The following is a 20,971-nucleotide window of genomic DNA, read 5'->3' as shown; positions in this document are numbered from 1 at the left end:
GGATGAAGACCTCATAACAACCAGCCTGTTCTAATTAATATTTGGGCTTAACCAAAGTGAAGTTTTGGTCGTGTTTAGCCATCTGGTTTAGATGGTTGATGATAAAAGGTGAGGTCACCATCGGTGAGCAGCAGTGTGGTTTCATGACAGCGCACCACAGGTGTGGTGTTTACACTGTGGATGTTTATAGCAAGGTACAGAGAAGGTCAGGAGTTACACTGGTGTTTGTAGTTCAAGAGGAAGCTTCCCAGAGTTGCCAGAGAGGAAGGGTTTTGAGTTTCTTTCCTCTTTATTTCACAGCTGGATGTAGCAGTTGGTGCAACAGATCTGACTTCTGGAGAGATCTGCTGTTGGTCATTCCAGAGTGTAAAGAAGGGATTTTCTTTTCTGGTCTTTTAAGATAAAATCATGAATTAGAAAATTCAGGAAAAGTGGTATTGAGGGGCAGGAATGATGGGAACTGTTCTTCTCCCTGCTCCTTTTCCATCTCTGAGAAACGTAAGTTGGAAGAAACACTGGCTGAATTGTAGGTGACGTAAGGAGAATGAAGCCATGTTATGTCATGGTCTTACAATTTGTCCTGTAAGACATTTACAATGTGTTAGAGGAGATTGAAATGAACATTCTTTCTTTTGTGATGATACTCCATGGAAACAGACCAAGTTGTTCATGACTAGTAATAACTGCACGTCTTAAACACTTCAAGCTTCCCTGGATGTGTTATTGTTATTGTGTTATTGGTCAGTTTCCTCAAGTGTTTATCAACAAGTTGCATCACACCACTGTTTCAAGACTGAATCATGTTTCAAGATCCTCATGGACGTGTCCTCAACAAGCCGACTTTATATCCACAGCCTCCAGCTGTCCATCGCACTGCAGCCGTCGGGATTCCACCCTGGTGTGAGTGTGTGTGGTCTGCCAGCTGATCTGGACCTGGACACCAGCATCACTGTCGTCCAGGCCACTTCCACCGCCACGTTACTTCGTGTCACTGCCCCTAATTCTAATCCCCTGATTCTAATGGAAGATCAACTGTGTAGTCTGTAAACACCAACGTCTCTCATTGATTGATTTGTTTACGCTCCAGTGCTAATATTTAGTGCACAAGCTTGATCTGCGCATGCGTCGTGCTAGAGCATGACAGCGCCCCTACAGTCGTGCTATATGTACTACATTGATTCAAAACCATGCGGATGACAAAAACAGCCCAGGAACTGTTGTGGGCAGCTTTCAAGGAATATCATTGTTAATATAGGGGACAGTATCTTCACCTGACATGCAGAAGAGTGGGGTTCGACTCACCAACGGGGAGTTGATGTCTTTGTCTTCATGATGGTGAACACCGTGGTTGGCACACTGTTGTACACAGCCCTTAAAGAACGTGTTGAAAGTATTGGAGACAGAGCAGATCTGGGGGCACAGCTTTTGAAACACACATCAAATCCGAGCTCAGTGGACTGAGAGTTTTTATACTGTTCTCTGAGCCAGATGTTTTCTTTGTTAATACCATATTAGGAGGCCTTGATTGAAAGTCTCAGCAGGCGACCTCAAGTGCAAGAGGAGCCAGATTTGAAACTATGAGTGATACTGAGTGATACTGGCCACATGACAATATCATTTCCATGTAATAGGTAGATTGAGGTTCATGTCAAACAAGTGGAGGACAATGTCTTTCTTTCACATTCTCTCTGAACTGAAAAACACATTGCTATCACTGACTACAGTCACACAATCCTTCTGCACAACATACAGTTAAACCTTGGCGAAGATATTGAAGAGTTCATTTCATGGGCTCGAGCCATGTGTCTGAGGGAAATGAGACAGAGGGGAGCTTTGTGGGAGATTGGTGATCAAAGGAAAGCAAACACAAATAAACCAATGAAAGTCATTTACAAATAATTTTTAATCTTTAATCTTTTGGATGAAAACAGAAAACACAAATAAACATGTGCAGGGAGGATGAGAGCGAGCGACAATGCTTCAAACTGCACATCATCCTCATTTCTTCTTCAAAGAATATTCTGTGACCTTGCTTCCCACACAGGAGCAGGGGGTTGCTATCAGTCGGGTGGTGGTGGTGGTGGTGAGGGGTTTCGGGGAGCCATCTGTCAAATAACAAAAATGTTATTTCGGCCCCCCATCGCACCAAGCCATTCATTGTCTTCAACAATTAAAATGTTTTTGGAGAAATATCAATACATGAATTGATGTTTATATCAATCGTATCCTTTACACCCTAAAATTCGACTGTATTCACAAGCTACAACAAACTAGTTATTTGTGACTTGGTCTGTAAAAATATTGTTTGTCACTAAGCCAGTAGGTGGTGCTAAAAATACTGGAGGCCCCTGGGCTACACAACTAAAACACAACATCATCATCTGCACATCATCCTCATTTGTTCTTCGAAAATTCATTTGGAATGTATCATTCTCTGACTTTGGTCATGGTCTACTCCATGAGCACCACCCCGTCCTCGGGACGGGTATGTGGGGGATCTGACTTCAACTTCATACACTTGACGTTGTCCAGCTCGGCTGCTTGCGCGGAAGGTTTACTGAACTCGTCGCTTGTCCAGATCAGAGGGCAAGGTCAGTTTGGATCCGTGGGGTTGTCTGCTTCCACGACGGCTGCACCTACATGCAATGGTCTGGAGATGTGTCTCCAGCAACAGCCATCCGTGAAGAGAACTCTTCCATCTGTGAGTGATGGATCAGGATGCGCTTTCATTTCCTGTCTTACGCGGCCCTGACGCCTGTTGTTCCTGTCCTGTTCCCGAAACATTTACATGAGTCCAACTGTAGCTGCCGGCATGTCACTCTCTTTATTTTATTTATTCTTCTCTATTGTCATTGTCATCGACTGAATGTATTGCCTTTCTTGTACATTACATTGTACATTTACAGTGCTTTCCTTTTGCCGGGAAAACAAACAACTTTCTTTTGGAGATCTTTGGAAAGTTTCTTTTTGCTGACCAGCAGTACAGCTTGCTTGTTCGGATGACCCCTGCTGCTACTTGCAAACCTTTTGAGCTGCGCTTGTACCAAATCATGAACTCTGGTGATGTCTATGGCAAGAAAACATGTCACTCAACTGCTTCTTCAGAAACACTATGGCGCCCTCTTGCGGCAGAGCTCATGAGCGTTTTGTGTCTATGGTGGAGTCGGTATTTGTTTTGTTTCTATTAGTATATTGGTATGACATGGAGACGAATAAAAGAAGAGTTGGTGATTGTAAGGACCGGCAAGAAGATGGGCTTGTTGTTGTTTCAGAGTCGGAGCGTTGTTTTCAGGTTTTTATAAATGACATGATCAAGTTCCAACTGCTTCTTCTGACTCTTTATTCAGCACATTGTTCTGTATCACAAGCAGCCGTTCCACTCAGGACCCCCTGTCCACACATAGACATATTAGAATAAATAAATAAATAATCCAATTGATGTGATCATGTATTAATTGTACTTCCCCCTCCAGAAAACAAAAGCGATATATAACAATGTGCATAATTCTTGACACTATTTAAATCAAATTTACTGTCCAGCAAAAATAACATTTAGCTTCATAACTTGTTCTATAAACAAAAATAACTGAATCTCATCGACCATATTCCTCAACATTGAAGATGTTATTCTCATTCACAGGTCAAGTATCGTGGCTTCACCTCTGGACCCGACCTTCTGTTCAGTCACTGTTGGCGTGTGATTTTCAGGTGTGTGACAGGATCAGGTGTCTCATCCAAGTGTTCATGCTCCGTCTCTGCTGAGCCATGTGGACTGCTCTTCTCTTTGGTTTTTCTGAGATGCTGTTGCTGCACACTGTGTGTACTTGCATGTCCAATCCCTCACTGGTGGAGGGGTCCTGTGGTGTCAGAAACTTCCTTCACAGTGTGTCAGCCAGAATCATTCTTCGCAGCCTTGGTGGAGCGGCTTCTTCATGATGGACTCCAAGGGCTTGTGGTCCGAGTCCACGTGGACATGTCGGCCATATGCATATTGATGGAAGCTTTTGAAACCAAACTGTACATTTCCTTCTCAACCTGTGTGTCGCGAATTTGGCTGTCAGGGAGACATTTTGTTGCACAACTGATGAGTCCATACTTTGAAGCATCTACCTGTAAGGTAAGATCCATGTCAGCATCACGGCCTGCAAGAACTGGGCTCATTTCCTTAAAGGCATCATCGTGCTGCTTCTGGAAAGGGTTGAAACACAGTAAGTTCAAAATAAATGAATAAATAAAGACAATAGGTTTAATAGAATACATAGATACAAACAGACACCGCATACACATATTTTTATTTCGTTCATTGTTGCGTTGTGTTATGATGCTAGTGAGGTAGTCCATAGTCCAACAGTCCTCAGAGGCACTGGCTCCAGAATCAATCTTGTAGCGCAGCTGTACATTGGCTAAAAGTTGTCGCCTCTTTTTCTCCGCTAACAGGTGGGTTAACACTCCACCATAAACCCTGCATGTGTCCCAAAATAAGGGATTAGAGTGAGGAATGTGTTTGGTAAAATGTAATGTTCATAATATAGTAGTTTCGTCGAATGTATGTCAGTTAGAGACATGGTTTATGCTCGGCTAGCTGACGGTGCCAAGTATACTGTCAGAGAGTTGTGAAAAGTGTAAGATGCAGAGACGGTGTTGCAGTCAATGTTCTAGTCTATGGTTCTATTCAAAGTTGTGTTTTGGGGTTCCACTACTTTCTGCTATGGACTGTTTGGTCAGGTCTGGTCTCAACAATTGAAGTTCCTCTCTTCTATTTTTTGAACATGTCAAGTGATATACTAATCAAAGAGTAAGACATGTCAAACAACGGACATGTGGGTTCAGAGCCACACTGAGAATCCACCACCAGACTCACTAGCAGAATAAATCTTGCAGTGAAGCCGTACATTGGCTAAAGGTTGGTACCACGAGGTCAGGGTGGCAATACTTGTCCCATAAGAAGCCATTTGACTGTTGCAGCAACTGTGGTGGATCTCTGAGAGGCTTGGTGCAAACTCAGCGAGATGGTTGCCCAGCAGTGTCTCTAGCTCTGCACGCTTTCTTCTTCTTAATGGCTAAGACCTTAGTTGGGTCTGGTTTGATCATCATCTGACCTCACTGCTTCTCATAGTTTTCAGGTTCAGCCTCTCTCACCTGATCGTGCTCTTCTCTGGTTTGACCATAGAAGAGAATGTGGTCTACTATTGCGACCACTCCATTCAGACCCTGGTGTGTCACATCTATTTTTCTTTGACACTGATCTTGGGCTGAAATAATACCAAGTGGAAGAAGTCATAACGCCCAAATGGTGTGTTGAATGTCATCAACTTTGATGTTTCTGTAAGTATCCAGAGCGGACGTCAGTTCGCTTGGCAGTGTTGGCTGAGGGTCATGTGGACGGCAGATTCTGAGTTTACCTGCGCGGCTTCTCCCCAACGACGAGTGCGTTGACCCAGACTCTTTGACAAGTGGGTTTTGGCCAGTCTTAAACTGTGCCCCCCACCAACAACCAAACAGGGACAGGACGATCAATAAATAGAGATAAAGAAACAGAGTTTTGTTGTTGACTGAACTGGAAACGCTGGGTTTTAATCATGACAAGTAAATCTGCCCTCATTCCAAGCTGTCCTCACGCGGCCCGTCTCTTCATATGTCTGGCCAGAATGTGCGACTTGAGTTCCGCAAGCAATGGACTACAGTCATTATGAGGTTTGTTTTGGGATTTTTCCATGAAAACCGTCATGTTCACGTCCACCTCCATGGTGCATTTTCTGTTATCCGTTTATGTCAACGTTACCACTTGGTTTAAACCGTGGCTAGTTAATATGCGATGGAAACCCTGGATGATGACACTGGTTTCCTCCATTTCTTGAGACGACGTCTGAGAGCATGGGGTCTCCTTCTTGGTGGATAAACCACTGGTGCCTCAGGTGGGTCAAGGTGTATCGTACATTCTCCTGGGAATAGTCCGGGTCCTTCAAAAAAGACGTCCTTATAGTCTGACATGATGCCATTATTATCCAGAGTGGCGTTGGCTGATAGCACCATGACACGATCAAGATTCTTTATTCAGCACTGTATCACACGCAGCTGTTCTACTGAGGACCACTGATCCAGACACAGGTGACCTGCAAGGTGCCGGTCATAAAAATCATCCAGGTGATGTCATCACAGATGAATTCAGTATTAGAACGGAATTCAGATGTTTGAATTGATGAAGAATTCTGTTTGACAGCCTGGGGTAAAAAATGTTTAGCACAGTCTCAGTTATATGAATGTACAGTCAATGTTTTGCTTTGACACACTCGAACTCATTGGAGCGAAAACACACACAAAAAGCAACAAGAATGAAAAACAAAACAAAGTGATATATTGTCATTTATATAATGAAATGTCGGGAATGCCCCATTAATTTTATTGTTATTTTACTTTTTTGCTTTTTTTAACTACAAGGCAGATATTTATTAAGTCTCAGTGTGTCACGTCTCCGGTTCGCTGCTGTTACTCGCCTCTATGCTCCGTCGCACCACAGGATCATTTTATTTCTGACTGAATCAAAATCAGTACATCGCATCAGTATCGTTTGTTCCTGCCCCAAAGAAAAAATAATCTATAGAAGTCTAGAAATCTATCATATACGGAGGCCCTAAGGGGACATGACAACAACAACAACAACAACAACAAAAAGGTTTGTGAGATCTCGCAACACTATGATTCTGGGTTTATGCTACTGTTCCTTTAAGAGTTCAATGGTGACAAGTGAGTGAGGGTGGAGCGTGCTGCGCTGGGGGTCAGAGAGAGTTCTGTTTTTTGGGAGTTGTTGAGGAGAGAGAGGAGTTGCAATTGTTTCTGTTTTCTGGAGACCACGACACAGTGTTTGAGTGAAATAAAAGAAGAAACGAAACTGCGGAGCGGCTGTTTTTGTCTACTACCAGCAGACACTACAATACTTTTGAGTTCAGTCATTTTTTTGACACTTCTGCATTTGACCTCTTTTCCATCGTAATCCCTCAGTGCAAGAGTCTTTCTGGGTTTGGCGAGATCATAGCAGCAGCATCATTCCTCATGTCTATTCAGGCATCTGAGACAGCTCACTGACATGACAGACTTGCAGAGCAGCATCTAGGGTTGGCTCCACTGCATGTAAACGCCTCTCTCTCTAATGTTCCTGTCGTCAACTCAAAACACAATTTGGTCACGTTCCATGGGATCATTCAGGTTTGCAAAGTCACATGACTGCGTTGTGAGCCCCAGGTCTGTCAGGAAACTATCAAGATGCTGATGTTGTCCACGTGTTTCATTCTTCTCAGGGGAGAAATGCTCCTCAAACTGCTGCATCACACAATCAAGTGTCCTCCCTTCTTCTTCATGATCAAGCGTGTTGGACACGTCCAGGGCCTGTGGACCTGCTGTTGTTAGCAGACCTACATCCGAATACCAAAACAAACACTGACGCCTAGTGGTCACTTTAAATGTCACACTCGGGCTCCCGTCCACCCTCGGTCAAGGTGAAGAAATGAGGTTCTGTATTCGCAATTATCTTTAATTTTGATTTATTTTTGGTGTTAAACAGTGTACAATGTATTGTCGATGAATACATCGATTTCTACATTGAAATCGAGCTAAAATGAGCAAGTGACAGCACAGATGTCAGATTTAACAAGTAAATTAAATAATAATTCATGATGATTCTCTACCACAGACACGTAAAGTTCAGGAGATCTGCCGCAAGAGGGCGCCATAGTGTTTCTGAAGAGTCGGTTGAATGGCGAGAAAGAAAGCGCTTTATAAAAGAGGCAATGGGAAATGTTGAGATGGGAGAAACGCAAAACTCGCACAGACTAAAAGCAAATTTATAAAGGTACAATAAATGACGTTTTCGATTCACCCTCTGCCAGGTGACTGCGGTGTATTTTCAGTTTTTATTTTCACAGTCGGCAGTTATTATAGGCTTTTTAAATGACTGCAATGCATTTACAAATAATATATAATACATAACTTAAATGCTTTAATCTGTCTTCATCAACAACTTCTTCCTTTGATGCAACATATTTTTTTCAATCCTTTTATTTACCTATTTTCAGCCATAAACTTTCCAACCCGAAACAGTGACCTAATGGGAGGAATTCAAATCACCTGTGGAGACTCCTCTGTGGTACAGTGCGAGTCATTTTTCATGATTTCTCTAGTTACAGTTGCTGACCTCCTGAGAGGAGCTCAGCTGCACGCTTCCTCACTGCTACCATTCTCATCACTTTAGTGGGGAATCTTGGTGGGAAAAGATAAAGATCCAGAGGAGAATCTAGATTTTCTGTTCAATCGCAGTGGAGGGAAATGTTTTCAGACTCTTTTGAAATTTGATTTCATTCCTCACTGTCAGCAGGGGAGATGATTTGAACCAGCAACATTTTGTTGGAGGAACACACTCAGGCCTCACACACACACACACACACTGAGGAACCAGAACCAGGAGCCTCTCTGAGTCCAAATCCCAGGTACAGAGGTTCAGTGGAGGTGAAGAAGGAGCAGAGACGAGGCCGGGCTCCAGAGGAGACTCTGTAGAAGTGAAGAAATCCAGCAGGTGCGTTCAGCAACACTCCAACTCTGTGAGAGACGTCTGAGCTCTCGATGACAGTTTCTGTCTTATTGTGACAGACTTTATATCCAGCATCATCAGAGCAGCTCAGACTCCAGGAATAAAGGTTCTGTCCAAACTCAGACTCATCTTCTTTCCCTCCGTCTCTCCTGAGAGTCACGGCCACAGAAACTCTTCCTCTCCACTCCACCTCCCAGTAACAGACACCAGTCACAGCGTCTCTGCTCACCACCTGAGGACACCGCTCAAACCTGTCGGGATGGTCCAGATACTCCTGATCCTCCGTCACTAGCTCCACCATGTGGTTGTTGTTGGACAGTAGGAGGCGCTGGTGAGCTGTGTCTGGGTTCAGTGAGAGTGGACGGAAGTCTGAGAGAAGAAGACACACGTGGTGATGATGGAGGAAGAACAGACCTTCTCTTCAAGAGACAATCATTGTCCCAGCAAGCCAGGGAAGGCTGCTCTGTTGGTCAACATGAGCTACAGTGGAGATCATGAGCCCACAGGTTCAAACTGTGATGGGTCAACAGTCATGTGACACTGGGGAGGCATCAAGAGAAGAACCAGGAGGACTGGAACATCCCAGAATAATCTGGAGCAGCTGATGTCCCATGTGAAAGACACAAGTGTCTCCATGTGAGGTCAGGAGCTAAGCTAGCCTGTCGCTAACACCAGACTAGTTTTGGGAACATGATGATGTTCAGAGCTCTTGAGACTTTGGAGTGAAAGACTGAAGAGAGTGCAGGGAATCTGTATGTGATGATGAGGAAAGTCCACAGTGCTGCTTCTAGATCTGCACGGAGGCTCCTCACTAGCTGCTGCTGGACACCATATTGGTGAGCAGTGTTCTGGGCAGTGACCTGGACTTGATGAAGACAAGTTCCAGCAGCAGATCCAAGGGTCACATGACGTCACTAACTTCACAGCTGCTCCACTAGAAGCTGACAGAGTCGAGGAGTTCTCTTGAAGCAATGAGATACAGACTTACATCTCTTCAGTCCAGATGTTAACCTCTGTGGTCCACAGTGATCCAGCCTGGAGGAAGAAAGAGGCAGAAGGATGAGAGCAGATCCATGTGACTTCAGATGTTTCAGGACTATTATCTGCTGCTGCTAAGTGGACGGCTCTTTTATGACTGTTTTGGTGACAACAAAGATGAATCTCTAAACAGCTGCTCAGTCTATACTGTCTCCTTGGTGTGTCCAGCGAAGTCTAGCAGAACATGTCATGCGTTGTGGATTCATGTGCTCAGTTCAGATGAAGAGTCTGAACAGCGTCCCACACCCACATCCTCTCTGTCTGCTCCTGGATCACATGTTCAGTCTGAAGCTCTTTGGAGCACAGTCAGTCGGTTCTGCTGCTCTGTCCATACCTGAGAGTCTCCAGCCTCCAGTCTGGACTCTCCACTCCAGCAGACAGCAGCTCCAGTCCTGGTCCTCCTGGATGGTTGAAGCTCAGGTCCAGCTCTCTCAGATGGGAGGGGTTAGAGGTCAGAGCTGAGGCCAGAGAAGCACAGCCTCTCTCTGAGATCCCACACCCTGACAGACTGTGGTGAAGGAGGAAGAGTGTTTTCGAGAATCATGAGAGCAGAAGAACCTTCCAGTTGTGGAGCAGAACTGAAGAGAGGAGATGATGTGTTCTGACCTGAGAGTCTCCAGGGGACAGTATGGACTCTTCAGTCCAGCAGACAGCAGCTTCACTCCTGGATCCTTCAGGTCATAGTTGTAGCTCAGGTCCAGTTGTGTCAGACGAGAGGACGGAGAGCTGAGGACTGAGGACAGAAGGGAACCACTTCTCTCTGACAGTTCACAGCAGCTCAGGCTGTGAAAGAGACGAGTGTCATCAACAAGTGAGACTTTTTCAATCCTCTATTTGGACCAGACTTTAAACTCTTTATTGGAGGACACACTGAACTCTTTCCACTCAGAAGATCATCATCACATTAGAGTTGGAATATTAGAAGCAGTATATATCAGTCAGGATCAACTTGATTAAACATGAAGACAAAAACACAAAGCAGATGAAAGAGGAACAAAATATTGGGGGTGTTGTTGATAAAGGGGAGACTTTATATTTATCCAGCTGCTCCAACAGGAAGTGACATCACAGATCAACTGTGAACAAGGAAATATGTTCGAACTTTTGTCTGTTTTTCGGGCGCTCATCATTCTGTGATGTGACTTGAGCGGCTGAACAGAGCGTGGCCTGCATAGAGAACTTGTTCTTCGTCTTTGTGAAGGTGAACTTTATTCACAGATAACGCCTTAGTGAACCCCTGAGTGCGTAACATACGCGTCTGTCCTGCTCTGTTTGTCACCCAAACTGATGCAGAGTTTGTTTGATGAGACCGAGCCTCACATCTGTCCCGCTGTCAGACGTGTACTCTGAGTTCAGATGCAGCTGTGTGAGTGGCTAAATGCAGAGAGCTCTCTCCTACATGAATACAGCACCGCCAGATATCACAGCTGAAGTTTCAGCTCATCAAACGCACTATTGGCCTATTTAAATCAGTCAAATATGTTGTTGGAACAACAGAAATGTCGGCGCCGCAAATTACCATGGAAACGAAGCAGCATTCTAGACAATCCCAGGCCACCATAAGTGAATGTGCCTGGGGACCATCTTCTGTGGTTGAAAACTCAGTGACTTTTCTTCTGTTTTGGACTCATTCTGTCCTGTACTTCAACGCCCCCACAGTGAAGTCCTGTTCAGAATAGTGGGACGATCCCGGGGCATGTTTCAGAATGGTGGTTCAATGAAAAGCCTGAGTTGGTTTTCCCGGAATTGAGCAGCAACTCTGGTGTTTTGGTTTCATGAAGCAGGACCAGCAAACCTCTGTGTGAATGAGGGAGAACAAGCCTCTCCTCAGGAACTCACAGTCACATGACTGCAGGAGGAACCTGCTGGAGACTGATGCCACTGAGAATCAGCTGCTGCATTGAAGAGCAAACTGATTGGAAAACTGTGACTCTCTGAAGCTGGAGTCTCCACCTCTGACTTTCACATTTCAGCTCTGAAGCAGGACAAATGATGTGTTCTGACCTGAGAGTCTCCAGGTGACAGTGTGGACTTTTCAGTCCAGCAGACAGCAGCTCCACTCCTGCATCCTCCAGGTCATAGTTGTAGCTCAGGTCCAGTTGTGTCAGACGAGAGGACGGAGAGCTGAGGACTGAGGACAGAAGGGAACCACTTCTCTCTGACAGCTGACAGTCTCTCAGTCTGAATAAAAAGAACAAGGAAATCAAATGTTCATGTTCAGTTCACATCATCAGAGATGTTTCAGTGTTTGATCCACTCACAGAACTTCCTTTGAAGCTTGGACCACAGGCAGCAGCCTCTCAAGAACCTCCTCTGAAGCAGAGTATTTCATCAGGTCAAACACCTCCAGATCTTCCTCTGAGGACAGTAAGATGAAGGCCAGGGTGGACCACTGAGCAGGAGACAGTTGCTCTGTGGAGATACGTCCTGATCTCAGCTGCTGTTGGACCTGCTCCACCAGAGAAGTGTCCTTCACTTCACTCAGACAGTGGAACAGATTGATGATTCTCTCTGGAGACACTTTCTGACTGATCTTCTTCTTGATGAGCTCTGCTGTGTCCTGATGGGTCCAGGAGTTACTTCCTATCTGTGTCCACAGACCTGGAAGGAGACTCTGGCTGCTCTGCAGAGAAAGACCCAGAAGGAAGCGCAGGAACAAGTCCAGATGTCCATTTGGACTTTCTACAGCTTCATTTATTGCTATCTGGTAGAACTGTCCTGGAAGACGTTTGTTTCTAAAGAGTCTTGTCAGTACAGATGTTTGTTGTGAATCAAGCAGATTGACTCCAGATTTGAAGAACTTCAGGTGGACATGAACAGCAGCCAGAAATTCCTGAAGACTCAGGTGGATGAAGCAGAAGACCTTGTCCTGGTACAGTCCTCTCTCCTCTCTGAAGATCTGTGTGAAGACTCCTGAGTAAACTGCAGCAGCTGTGATGTCGATGCCACACTCTGTGAGGTCTGATTCATAGAAGATCAAGTTTCCTCTCTGCAGCTGCTCAAAAGCCAGTTTTCCCAGAGACTCAATCATCTTCCTGCTCTCAGGATCCCAAACTGTGTCTATCCCAGCTCCTCCATGGTACTTGATCTTCTTGACTTTGGCCTGAACCACCAGGAAGTGGATGTACATCTCAGTCAGGGTCTTGGGCAGCTCTCTGGTCTCTCTGCTCTTCAACATGTCCTCCAGAACTGTGGCAGTGATCCAGCAGAAGATGGGGATGTGACACATGATGTAGAGGCTTCGTGAGCTCCTGATGTGAGAGATGATGGTGGTCTGCTCCTCATCTCTGAACCTCTTCCTGAAGTACTGCTCCTTCTGGAGGTCCGTGAACCCTCTGACCTCTGTCACCATGTCCACACACTCAGGAGGGATCTGACTGGCTGCTGCAGGTCGGGTGGTTATCCAGAGGTGAGCTGAGGGAAGCAGCTTCCCCCTGATGATGTTGGTCAGCAGGACGTCTACTGAGGTGGACTCTGTAGCTTCTGTCAGGACCCGACTGTTGAAGTCCAGAGGGAGTCGACACTCGTCCAGACCGTCCAAGATGAACAGAACCTGGACTCCTTCAAAGCTGCCGAGTCCTGATTCTTTGGTTTCAGGAAAGAAGCGATGAACAAGTTCCACCAAACTCAACTTCTTGTCTTTCAGCAGGTTCAGCTCTCTGAAGGTGAAAGGAAACATGAGCTGGAAGTTCTGGTGGGCTTTGTCTTCAGCCCAGTCCAGAGTCAGCTTCTGTGTCAGGAGGGTCTTCCCAATGCCAGCCACGCCCTTCGTCAGCAGGCTCCTGATTGGTCCCTCTCTCTCAGGTGAGGCTTTAAAGAGGTCTTCTTGTCTGATGGTAGTTTCTGCTCTGGTCTGGTTCCTGGTTGCTGCTTCGATCTGTCGGACCTCGTGCTCCTGGTTGACCTGGTCTGTGCCCCCCTCAGTGATGTAGAGCTCTGTGTAGATCTGATTCAGAGGGGCGGAGTTTCCTGCTTTAGCCACCCCCTCAAACACACTGTGGAACTTCTTCTGCAGGCTCCTCTTCAGTCGTCCTGCACACGCTCCACCACGACTTCCTGAGTGAAGAGAGAAGTCACATGATCAAAGGATTCTGGAAGGCGAAGCTGATCAAGCTCGAGATTATTCTTCCCATCAGCTCCAGATATTTCAGCTCAAATGGACTTTTAGACTGAAGGATTCACATTCAGCAGGTTGAAGGTTCAAATCCTCTTACTGCTCCACACACGACTAGCAAGCTCCTCCTCCTCCATGCTCCTCAGGAGGTTCATGATGAAGTCCAGGAAAGCTTCTCTGCTGCTCCTCATCTGCTCCTCATCACACGTCACCTTCACCTCTTCCTCATCATCCTGGTATTTGGGATCATCTGCACTGAGGAACCTTTGGACTCTCCTCACTTCCTTCTTCACCAGGGTCATGACAGTCTCCTCAAGCAGCTGAAACACAAACATGTGACCTGATCATGTGACAGAGAGAAAACCTGCTGACCTTCAGAGGTGACCAGAATCCTGACTGGTGAGTTAGCATCTGTTGTAGTTAGCAGGAGGAGCTAACACTTGAACACACCTGAAGTGTGGAGTCCAGATCTGTCTGATGCTGCTGGACACACTGGAGACTGAGAACATCTGAGACCTGCTGATCCTCTCTGTGAAGAACATCAGGCAGTAAATCAGCTCTACTTTCACAAGGACACTGATGATCTGATGAAGGTCAAGACTCAGACTGTGACTCTTCCAGGTGCAGCTCAGCTGAAACAGAACAATCTAGCTCCAGATTCATGGAAACCAGATGAAACAGACGTGAACTTTGTCACACACTTCAGTCATGAGTTCATGTTTCATCAGTTCAGTTCACTGCTTCTTCTCTTGAATGTGCAGTTTCCTCGTCGTGGAGCAGCACTTTTGACTCCAGTTGAATAAACACCAGATCCTGCCATAACAACCAGCATTTCCAGATTGTGGAAGATAGTGGGAAGAATAAAGTCTCATCTGATCTTCAGTCCAAGCAGAAGGAGCCTCAGAGACCTTTAATCAGACCCAACAATCACATGAGTGGAGAGGAACAGAAACCCTCACCTTTCTCCCAAAGGCTCTTGTCTTCCTTTCAAATTGACATCAAGAATCTTCGATGCGTCACTCTTCAGAGACACACAGCTGAGTTCAGACTCTTCTGGTTTCTCCTGATTAATCCTGATGGAGACACAACTCCGATAAACAATTCAATCTCTGATTAACCGTCTGACCACTAGAGGTCCTCTCAGTGGTGCTCCTGCCCCGTCTGTCACCTGCTTCTGCTCTGATGGTCCTGTCCTCCTCTGAAGTTCATTCTTCCTCCCATAGACCTGTCACTCTTCAGAGACACACAGCTGGGAGCAGGTCCAGGTCCGTGTCCTCGTCCAGCAGCTTCTGATGTGAGTGGCTTTGTTCTGAACACAGAAGTTGCAGTGTGAAAATGGTTACATGTATTTAGAGCTCTGACAGGAGAACTGATCTTCTCACCTCTGAGCTCTGGTCTGGCTGCCATGGTCCTCACCCTGAGGGGCTTTAGAGCATCATCATGGGTGGTTCGTGTCAACAACAGAACTTCAATCATCAGGTTCAGAGCAGCAGAACAAAGTCATGAGAGAAGGAAGAAGACGTGGACAGAAGAGTCCATCACATGTGATGTCAACATGCCACATGGAGGTCAGCATGGTCTGTTGGTGGATGGAAGAAGCTGCTGCTCATCAGAGCCACTGGTTCTTCTCTGTGACCTCACTGACCTCAGTCTCAGCTCAACCTTACACAGCGCTTTCTATCCCCATCCAGCAACCCAAGTGCTTTTTGCTGAGTCAGCCATTCACACACTGACGGCAGTAGGCTGCGACGCAAACATGTCAGGATGCTGGGATCAAACCAGCAACCTCACAATCACAAGCTGACCTGTCTACCATCTGTGCTACATTCTGTCGAGTTAGAAAGTCACTGACCTGTGAGCGTCTCTCCTCTGCTCTGAAGACTTGTGTCCATGTTTGCAGGTGAAGCTTCCAGCTGAGCTCAGCTCCTTCTGATCCTCACTCTGATGGAGGGATCTCGCCCAGTGAGCGAGGGGGTGTGTCCTGTAGAAGATGAACAGAGGTGTTATTTGTGTTTGTCGTTCACCTTCAAAACTGTGTGTGTGTTGCCTGGTCTCTGTGATGGAGCTTCTCCAGGTCTGTCATCAACCAGAGCAGGTGGGTTTCAGTGAGACGCTGCTGATCATGTGACTCCTACAGACACTCTGTGGTCCAACACCTGCTCTGTTCCTGCTGTTTCCTCCATCATGACCTGATGCTGCTCATGCGCAATGCTCCGATCAGAACGACCAAAAACGGAACACTTTAAACGGAAGTGTTCCGTACGTAACTGACTTTATAAATCACAGCCAACAATGGAGTCAATGAAATACTCAAGGCTCATGGTACCATGGTGCTGAAATGTTGTTCATTGAACACTGACATCAGCTCTCACTCACAGAGTCTTTTCAAGTTTAAAAACTCTTATTTTCACATTTCTAGGTTTGCATCGCTGAGACCACCTCAGCTGCCTCCATCCACCTGACTATTTTAATATGGAGGCCTTTCATGCTCCTCAGACAGGGAATTGGGTGGAGCTTAAAACTGGCAACAAGTTTTTGTGGATCACAACAATGAACTCTATCCACTCAACCAGCAGTGATACTGAGAGAGAGAGAGAGCACGATCCTGCATCAGTCTTCACTGAACAATAACATTTCAGCGCCATAGTGTCCTGAATACTTGACTGTAATAACTGACAGCTGATATCTTCATGAGCTCCTCCCAATCTCACTGCACTTCTTTACATGCCCACTTCGGCTCGACACAAGCCTCCAAGCTGCGCCTCATTTGGCCCGTCACGTCAACAAGCTTTTCCTCGACTGGTGAAACCTGCTGATCCTGCTGACTGGATGAAGCAGAGGGACAACAAAACCAAATAAAGTCCCGACAAATAAATTCCTGCGCCATTATTCTGTATGGTTGAGAGCTGCGCAAATGCATCAGTCATTGACATAAAACAAATATTTCCCGAAATTTTATCAAACTAGATAATGTAGTTTTAAATCTGGGGAGAATTCAACAACCTCAGCAGCGTCTCTGTCAGACAATGAAGCCTCTATAAACACGAGCGCAGAACAAATCAAGCATCCATGTGTGAACTCACCTGAGCTCTTCGCTCACCTGTCAGAAACAGCATATGTCAAAGACTGAACTTTCTAAAGAGGAAGCTGTCTTCGCTGGCCACACCTAAATACTTTAAATGTTTCAAGTACTTTCACTTCTGTTCAGTGGATCATAGCTGCTTTTTACAACGATTGTCTCAGCAGGAAATCATTTCATAACTCATTAATATTGGTCATTCTTTACCGTGAAATCTTCATTTTAGTCTGTCATGTGTGACTTTTTTTTGTTTGTTCTTTGCTTTCTCTCAGTGGCTTCAAATCCAGTTCATGTCTTTGATGGGGTTTGTTGAACATGGAGGGAGACAGGAGGAACAGCTCGACCTTCCTCACTATCATCAACCCCTGCAGGAGATGGCGATGTTAATGACATTTCCAGCGAGTTCCCCCACAAGTTCTGCGAGCCATAACTTTCCTGCCAATTCCACCAGTCACTTTACTCTCCTTTTTCCCACCCCTCTAAGCGGCATGTGCGTCACCATATTCACCCTAGTTTTTATCATTTTGTGCTTTTCTTCATCACATGCTCAAAAGGAATGTTCATCCATGACAGGCACCTGCAGGTCACCTGTGGATGGATGAGGGCTCCTCAGTAGAACGACTGCGTGTGATACACAACAATGTGCTGAATAAAGAATCACAAGCGTTTGGAACTCGATCATCTGTAACAAGCTGAAAACACTGGTCACTGACGCTGCGACTCTGAAACAGCAACAAGCCCATCACACGGTCAGTGGATGTCAGCTCAGATGGCTTTGGAGCAGTTCTGTGTCATATGTGCTCTGCCCTGAGGCTTTCACTATTGGTTGAACCACTTCGAGGCGCTGGCCTCCGCCTGAGACTTCGATCGAGGCTCTCCGGCCAGGAAGCCATGTAACACCTGTCACTGGGCTAAACTCTCCACTCAATAGTCAACAGAAACACAGATCGAGTTGAAGCAAGTTACGACACACACCAGAGACGGATCAGCACCTCCGTCTGTTCTCGTCCTTCCACTTAAGCTTTGTCGATCTTTATGAATCATGATGCCTTTCCACGTTTAGTGCGAGGAAATGCAAGTATAAAAACTGAAATCAAAGCCATGTGAATATGTAATTCCCTCGTTCCAAACAGAATAATGTTGTAGTGATCCGGACGCCCGATGGTGCAAAGGATTATGGGAGTGTGGTGAGGTGTGACTGTCACTGACTTGTTGTGAGTGCTGAGAAGAGATTCATCATGTATGATCTGGTGGGCGCTTCGTGGATGGATTTAATATTTCAATTATGATTAATAATGACTGAATCATTACAAGCTCTGAACTAAACATCAGAGGTTTGATCGATGTTTACATTTTTATCTCTCCTGTTCATTCAGTATTTATTTTTAAATTATTATGTGTGGTACATGATCATTGTTCATATTGATATCAAACCCCATGAGATTAAAATATTGTGTACATGAATGCTTCTGTATAGATCAGTGTTTTTCACCCGCTGTGTCCTGAGAGTCAGATGTACCGTGGGAAAGGAGCCAGTCTCAGCTCATTTTTCCAGAGATGATTTTCTCACTTCAAAACTTTATTGACACTCGCAAATGATCAAAGTTTGCTCCCTGGGTAAAAAAGTTAAAAAAGAAAAACTCAATGCAGAATCAAACAAATGGACTTTAAAATGTGAAGAGAATAAGAGAGTTCTTTAACCTAATTTGTCAGATTTTTCTTTTTCCTTTAGGACTAACACTGACCAGAAACTTACAAGTTCGTCTCAGAAACTTACGTGAGATTGTGATAAAATTGAAAGTTATTTAAGGATAAATACTCATGATGTATTTTTGCCAAATTGCCCTTCTCTGGAGATATTTTTGAAGAGATACGTTTTCAGCAATATGTTTCTGCCAATAACATGTCAAAATAGCTGAGTGCCAGTATCTAAATATTTACGAGTTATTCGTGCTTATAAACTGTATTTTATACTCCATGGTTTTTATTCTTTGAAGACGCGAGCGAAATTTGAAAGTATTAAATTCAATTTAATTCAGTCAGGTGTTATCAATTATCAGAGCTCGCCATCTAGTGGGCAACAAAAATACAGTCTGTTTTAATACATGGCTGAAAAAGGTTTTAAATTCTTCTCCAAACAAGTTCTATTCACTGCCTGCAGGAGACAACATTGTGAACTAATATCTGATATTGTTTTTTTACGACTGAATTGTGTATTATTGTGTATATTGAATTCATGTTTCGAATGAATCAAAAAGGCCATCTAATCTCATCGAATCCAACATTGCACTGATTTGTAAAGCAACTCACTTTCCCTGCTCCTGCGATGCACAGGTGACAATCTAGAGCAGCTGAACTCCAACAGCAGTGTTTACAGGCTGACGCACACACAGCGAGCACAAAACAAGCCTGTGGAACAGCAGTTTCTCTTTCTTAACTCTGTGTCTATTGATGCGTATGGAATGGAAACTGAGTCCTTTCTACCTCTATTCTTTGCACTTTCTTTCATGTCCATGCTGATTCTCCTGCCACTAATGTCAGTCAGCAATGTTGATGTCTAGTTGTTCAGTGACAAACGTGTCGTGTGATATTGAATCATGGATGGATTGCTAAACACAGTAGGGGCTTTGGCTGAAGCCCAGGACCCTGGTGAAATATTGTTACTAGTGTTATTAAGTAACTGAAACCCATTTCCTGAAATGTGCCAAATCATGAACAACCATCGACATTCTTGATGCCACAACCTCAAAGAGCAATATGAAATTCGTCTGTCGTTCGAAGCTCTGCATGACTCCAAAATGTATTGAAGTACTGTACAGTGATGACGTCAGTTCTACTGAAGTACATGGTTTTTTTTATGTCAAGCAGACATGTTTCTTTGTCGAGGAAAACTTCTTTTTTGTTAAATAAAGTTTTATCCTGCGTGTTGGAGCTGATCTGTAACTGTTGAATTGTGTGGACCACCAGGGGTGCTGCACTTCAATAAAGCTTATTAGCGAAATGGTAAGTGTGTCACAGTTTTAAGACGCGGTAGAAAGTGACATCAGAATCAGAATCAAATTTATTGCCGTGGTCAGTGGGGATCCCACTAACAAGGAAAGTGTTTTAAAATAAAAAATAAAATAAAAGCTGATCACAACTTTAACAGTCTGATATATGTATTCACTTTGTTCATTGAAAAAAATCCAGAGTCTCATAACCACCAGAGGAACCTTGGCCAAGGCACAATTGTGCTCAGTCAAAAGTTTAGTTTGTGGCAAACAGTAGCGACTGACACTCGGACAAGTCAACTAGTTCAATTGGGAGGCCTCCAGCAGGAGATCGCTGAACTGAAGAAGAAAGATGCTGAGCTGCAGTAGCTGTTACTCACCGACAGTCACTTGGTCTTTCTCCAGAACTTGTCTCACACATAAGAAACGAGTGGCCACAGAGGATGCCTGAGTTCGCACCACTGCGTGCGTTCCATTCTGCCTGCAACTCCGCAGAGGCCCGTGACATTCTCATCACGGGGGCGTGAGATAAAACTACCGGCCAGGTTCAGAAACTGTTGACAATTGACTGTATATTTGGTTGCACGAGTTCTGTTGAAAAAAAAAAAAAAAGGGCAGAATAATCCCTTTCAGACTGAAGGTAGTCGACCCCGATGATGTCTGATGTTCGAAAAACACTATAGTTTAGTTGATGAGCATTTTAGGATTTTTGGTTTTTGTAAGAGCTATCTGAGAGTTTGTTATGAGTGTATTCCCTTTTCATTTAACATACGCATTTCAGTCTGAACATTTAAGTTGGTTACATTTTCCTAAAAGGGGGAGATGTAGTGAGAATTGTATTGTGTCCTAATGTGATTGCCGTAGTGACGGACGACGTGTGTGTCAGTACAGAGACACCGGAGCGGGTTTTCCGTTCGGCAGAAATCCACGTGTGCTGCCTGTGAGCTGTTGTGACTCAAATAAATCATAGAAACCAACACGGCACGTCTCTTCTCATGACACCTCCACTTAACTAAGTGTGTGGTTCAACGACCTAATAAAAAAAACACAAGCCACAGCGAATTTAATTTAATTTTGCTTATTTGTGAGCACATAATCGGCGTCAATAAATAAGTGGCGACAGTTCGCCTCAGCAGATACTGAACATGCAGCTTTGGTGCCCCCTGGTG

General features: G+C 44.9%; 1 protein-coding gene across 3 annotated transcripts; it reads right to left on the bottom strand.

The window, feature by feature from the left end:
* Positions 1 to 7,519: 7,519 nt before the first annotated feature.
* On the bottom strand, positions 7,520 to 16,865 carry LOC128766406 (NLR family CARD domain-containing protein 3-like). 3 transcript variants are annotated; one of them, XM_053878018.1, is made up of 13 exons: positions 16,817 to 16,865; positions 15,586 to 15,714; positions 15,116 to 15,158; positions 14,902 to 15,042; positions 14,693 to 14,806; positions 14,184 to 14,262; positions 13,834 to 14,053; positions 11,881 to 13,675; positions 11,624 to 11,800; positions 10,226 to 10,402; positions 9,954 to 10,127; positions 9,570 to 9,616; positions 7,520 to 8,950 (listed from the first exon to the last, which is right to left on the bottom strand). In XM_053878018.1, exons 2-13 carry the CDS (start codon positions 15,623 to 15,625, stop codon positions 8,412 to 8,414), a joined length of 3,546 nt encoding a protein of 1,181 aa, XP_053733993.1. In that variant the 5' UTR covers positions 15,626 to 15,714; positions 16,817 to 16,865; the 3' UTR covers positions 7,520 to 8,411. The 3 variants fall into 3 exon arrangements, with proteins under 3 accessions (XP_053733993.1, XP_053733994.1, XP_053733995.1); XM_053878019.1 differs by having other exon boundaries at positions 15,116 to 15,199; positions 16,817 to 16,836; XM_053878020.1 differs by lacking the exon at positions 16,817 to 16,865 and having other exon boundaries at positions 15,116 to 15,150; positions 15,586 to 15,706.
* Between the last annotated feature and the right edge of the window lie 4,106 nt (positions 16,866 to 20,971).

This window comes from Synchiropus splendidus, chromosome 10 (genome assembly GCF_027744825.2).
Source record: "Synchiropus splendidus isolate RoL2022-P1 chromosome 10, RoL_Sspl_1.0, whole genome shotgun sequence".
Taxonomy (NCBI): domain Eukaryota; kingdom Metazoa; phylum Chordata; class Actinopteri; order Syngnathiformes; family Callionymidae; genus Synchiropus; species Synchiropus splendidus.
The sequence above is the reverse complement of the archived record's forward strand: the minus strand, read 5'-3'. Positions and strand labels throughout refer to the sequence as shown.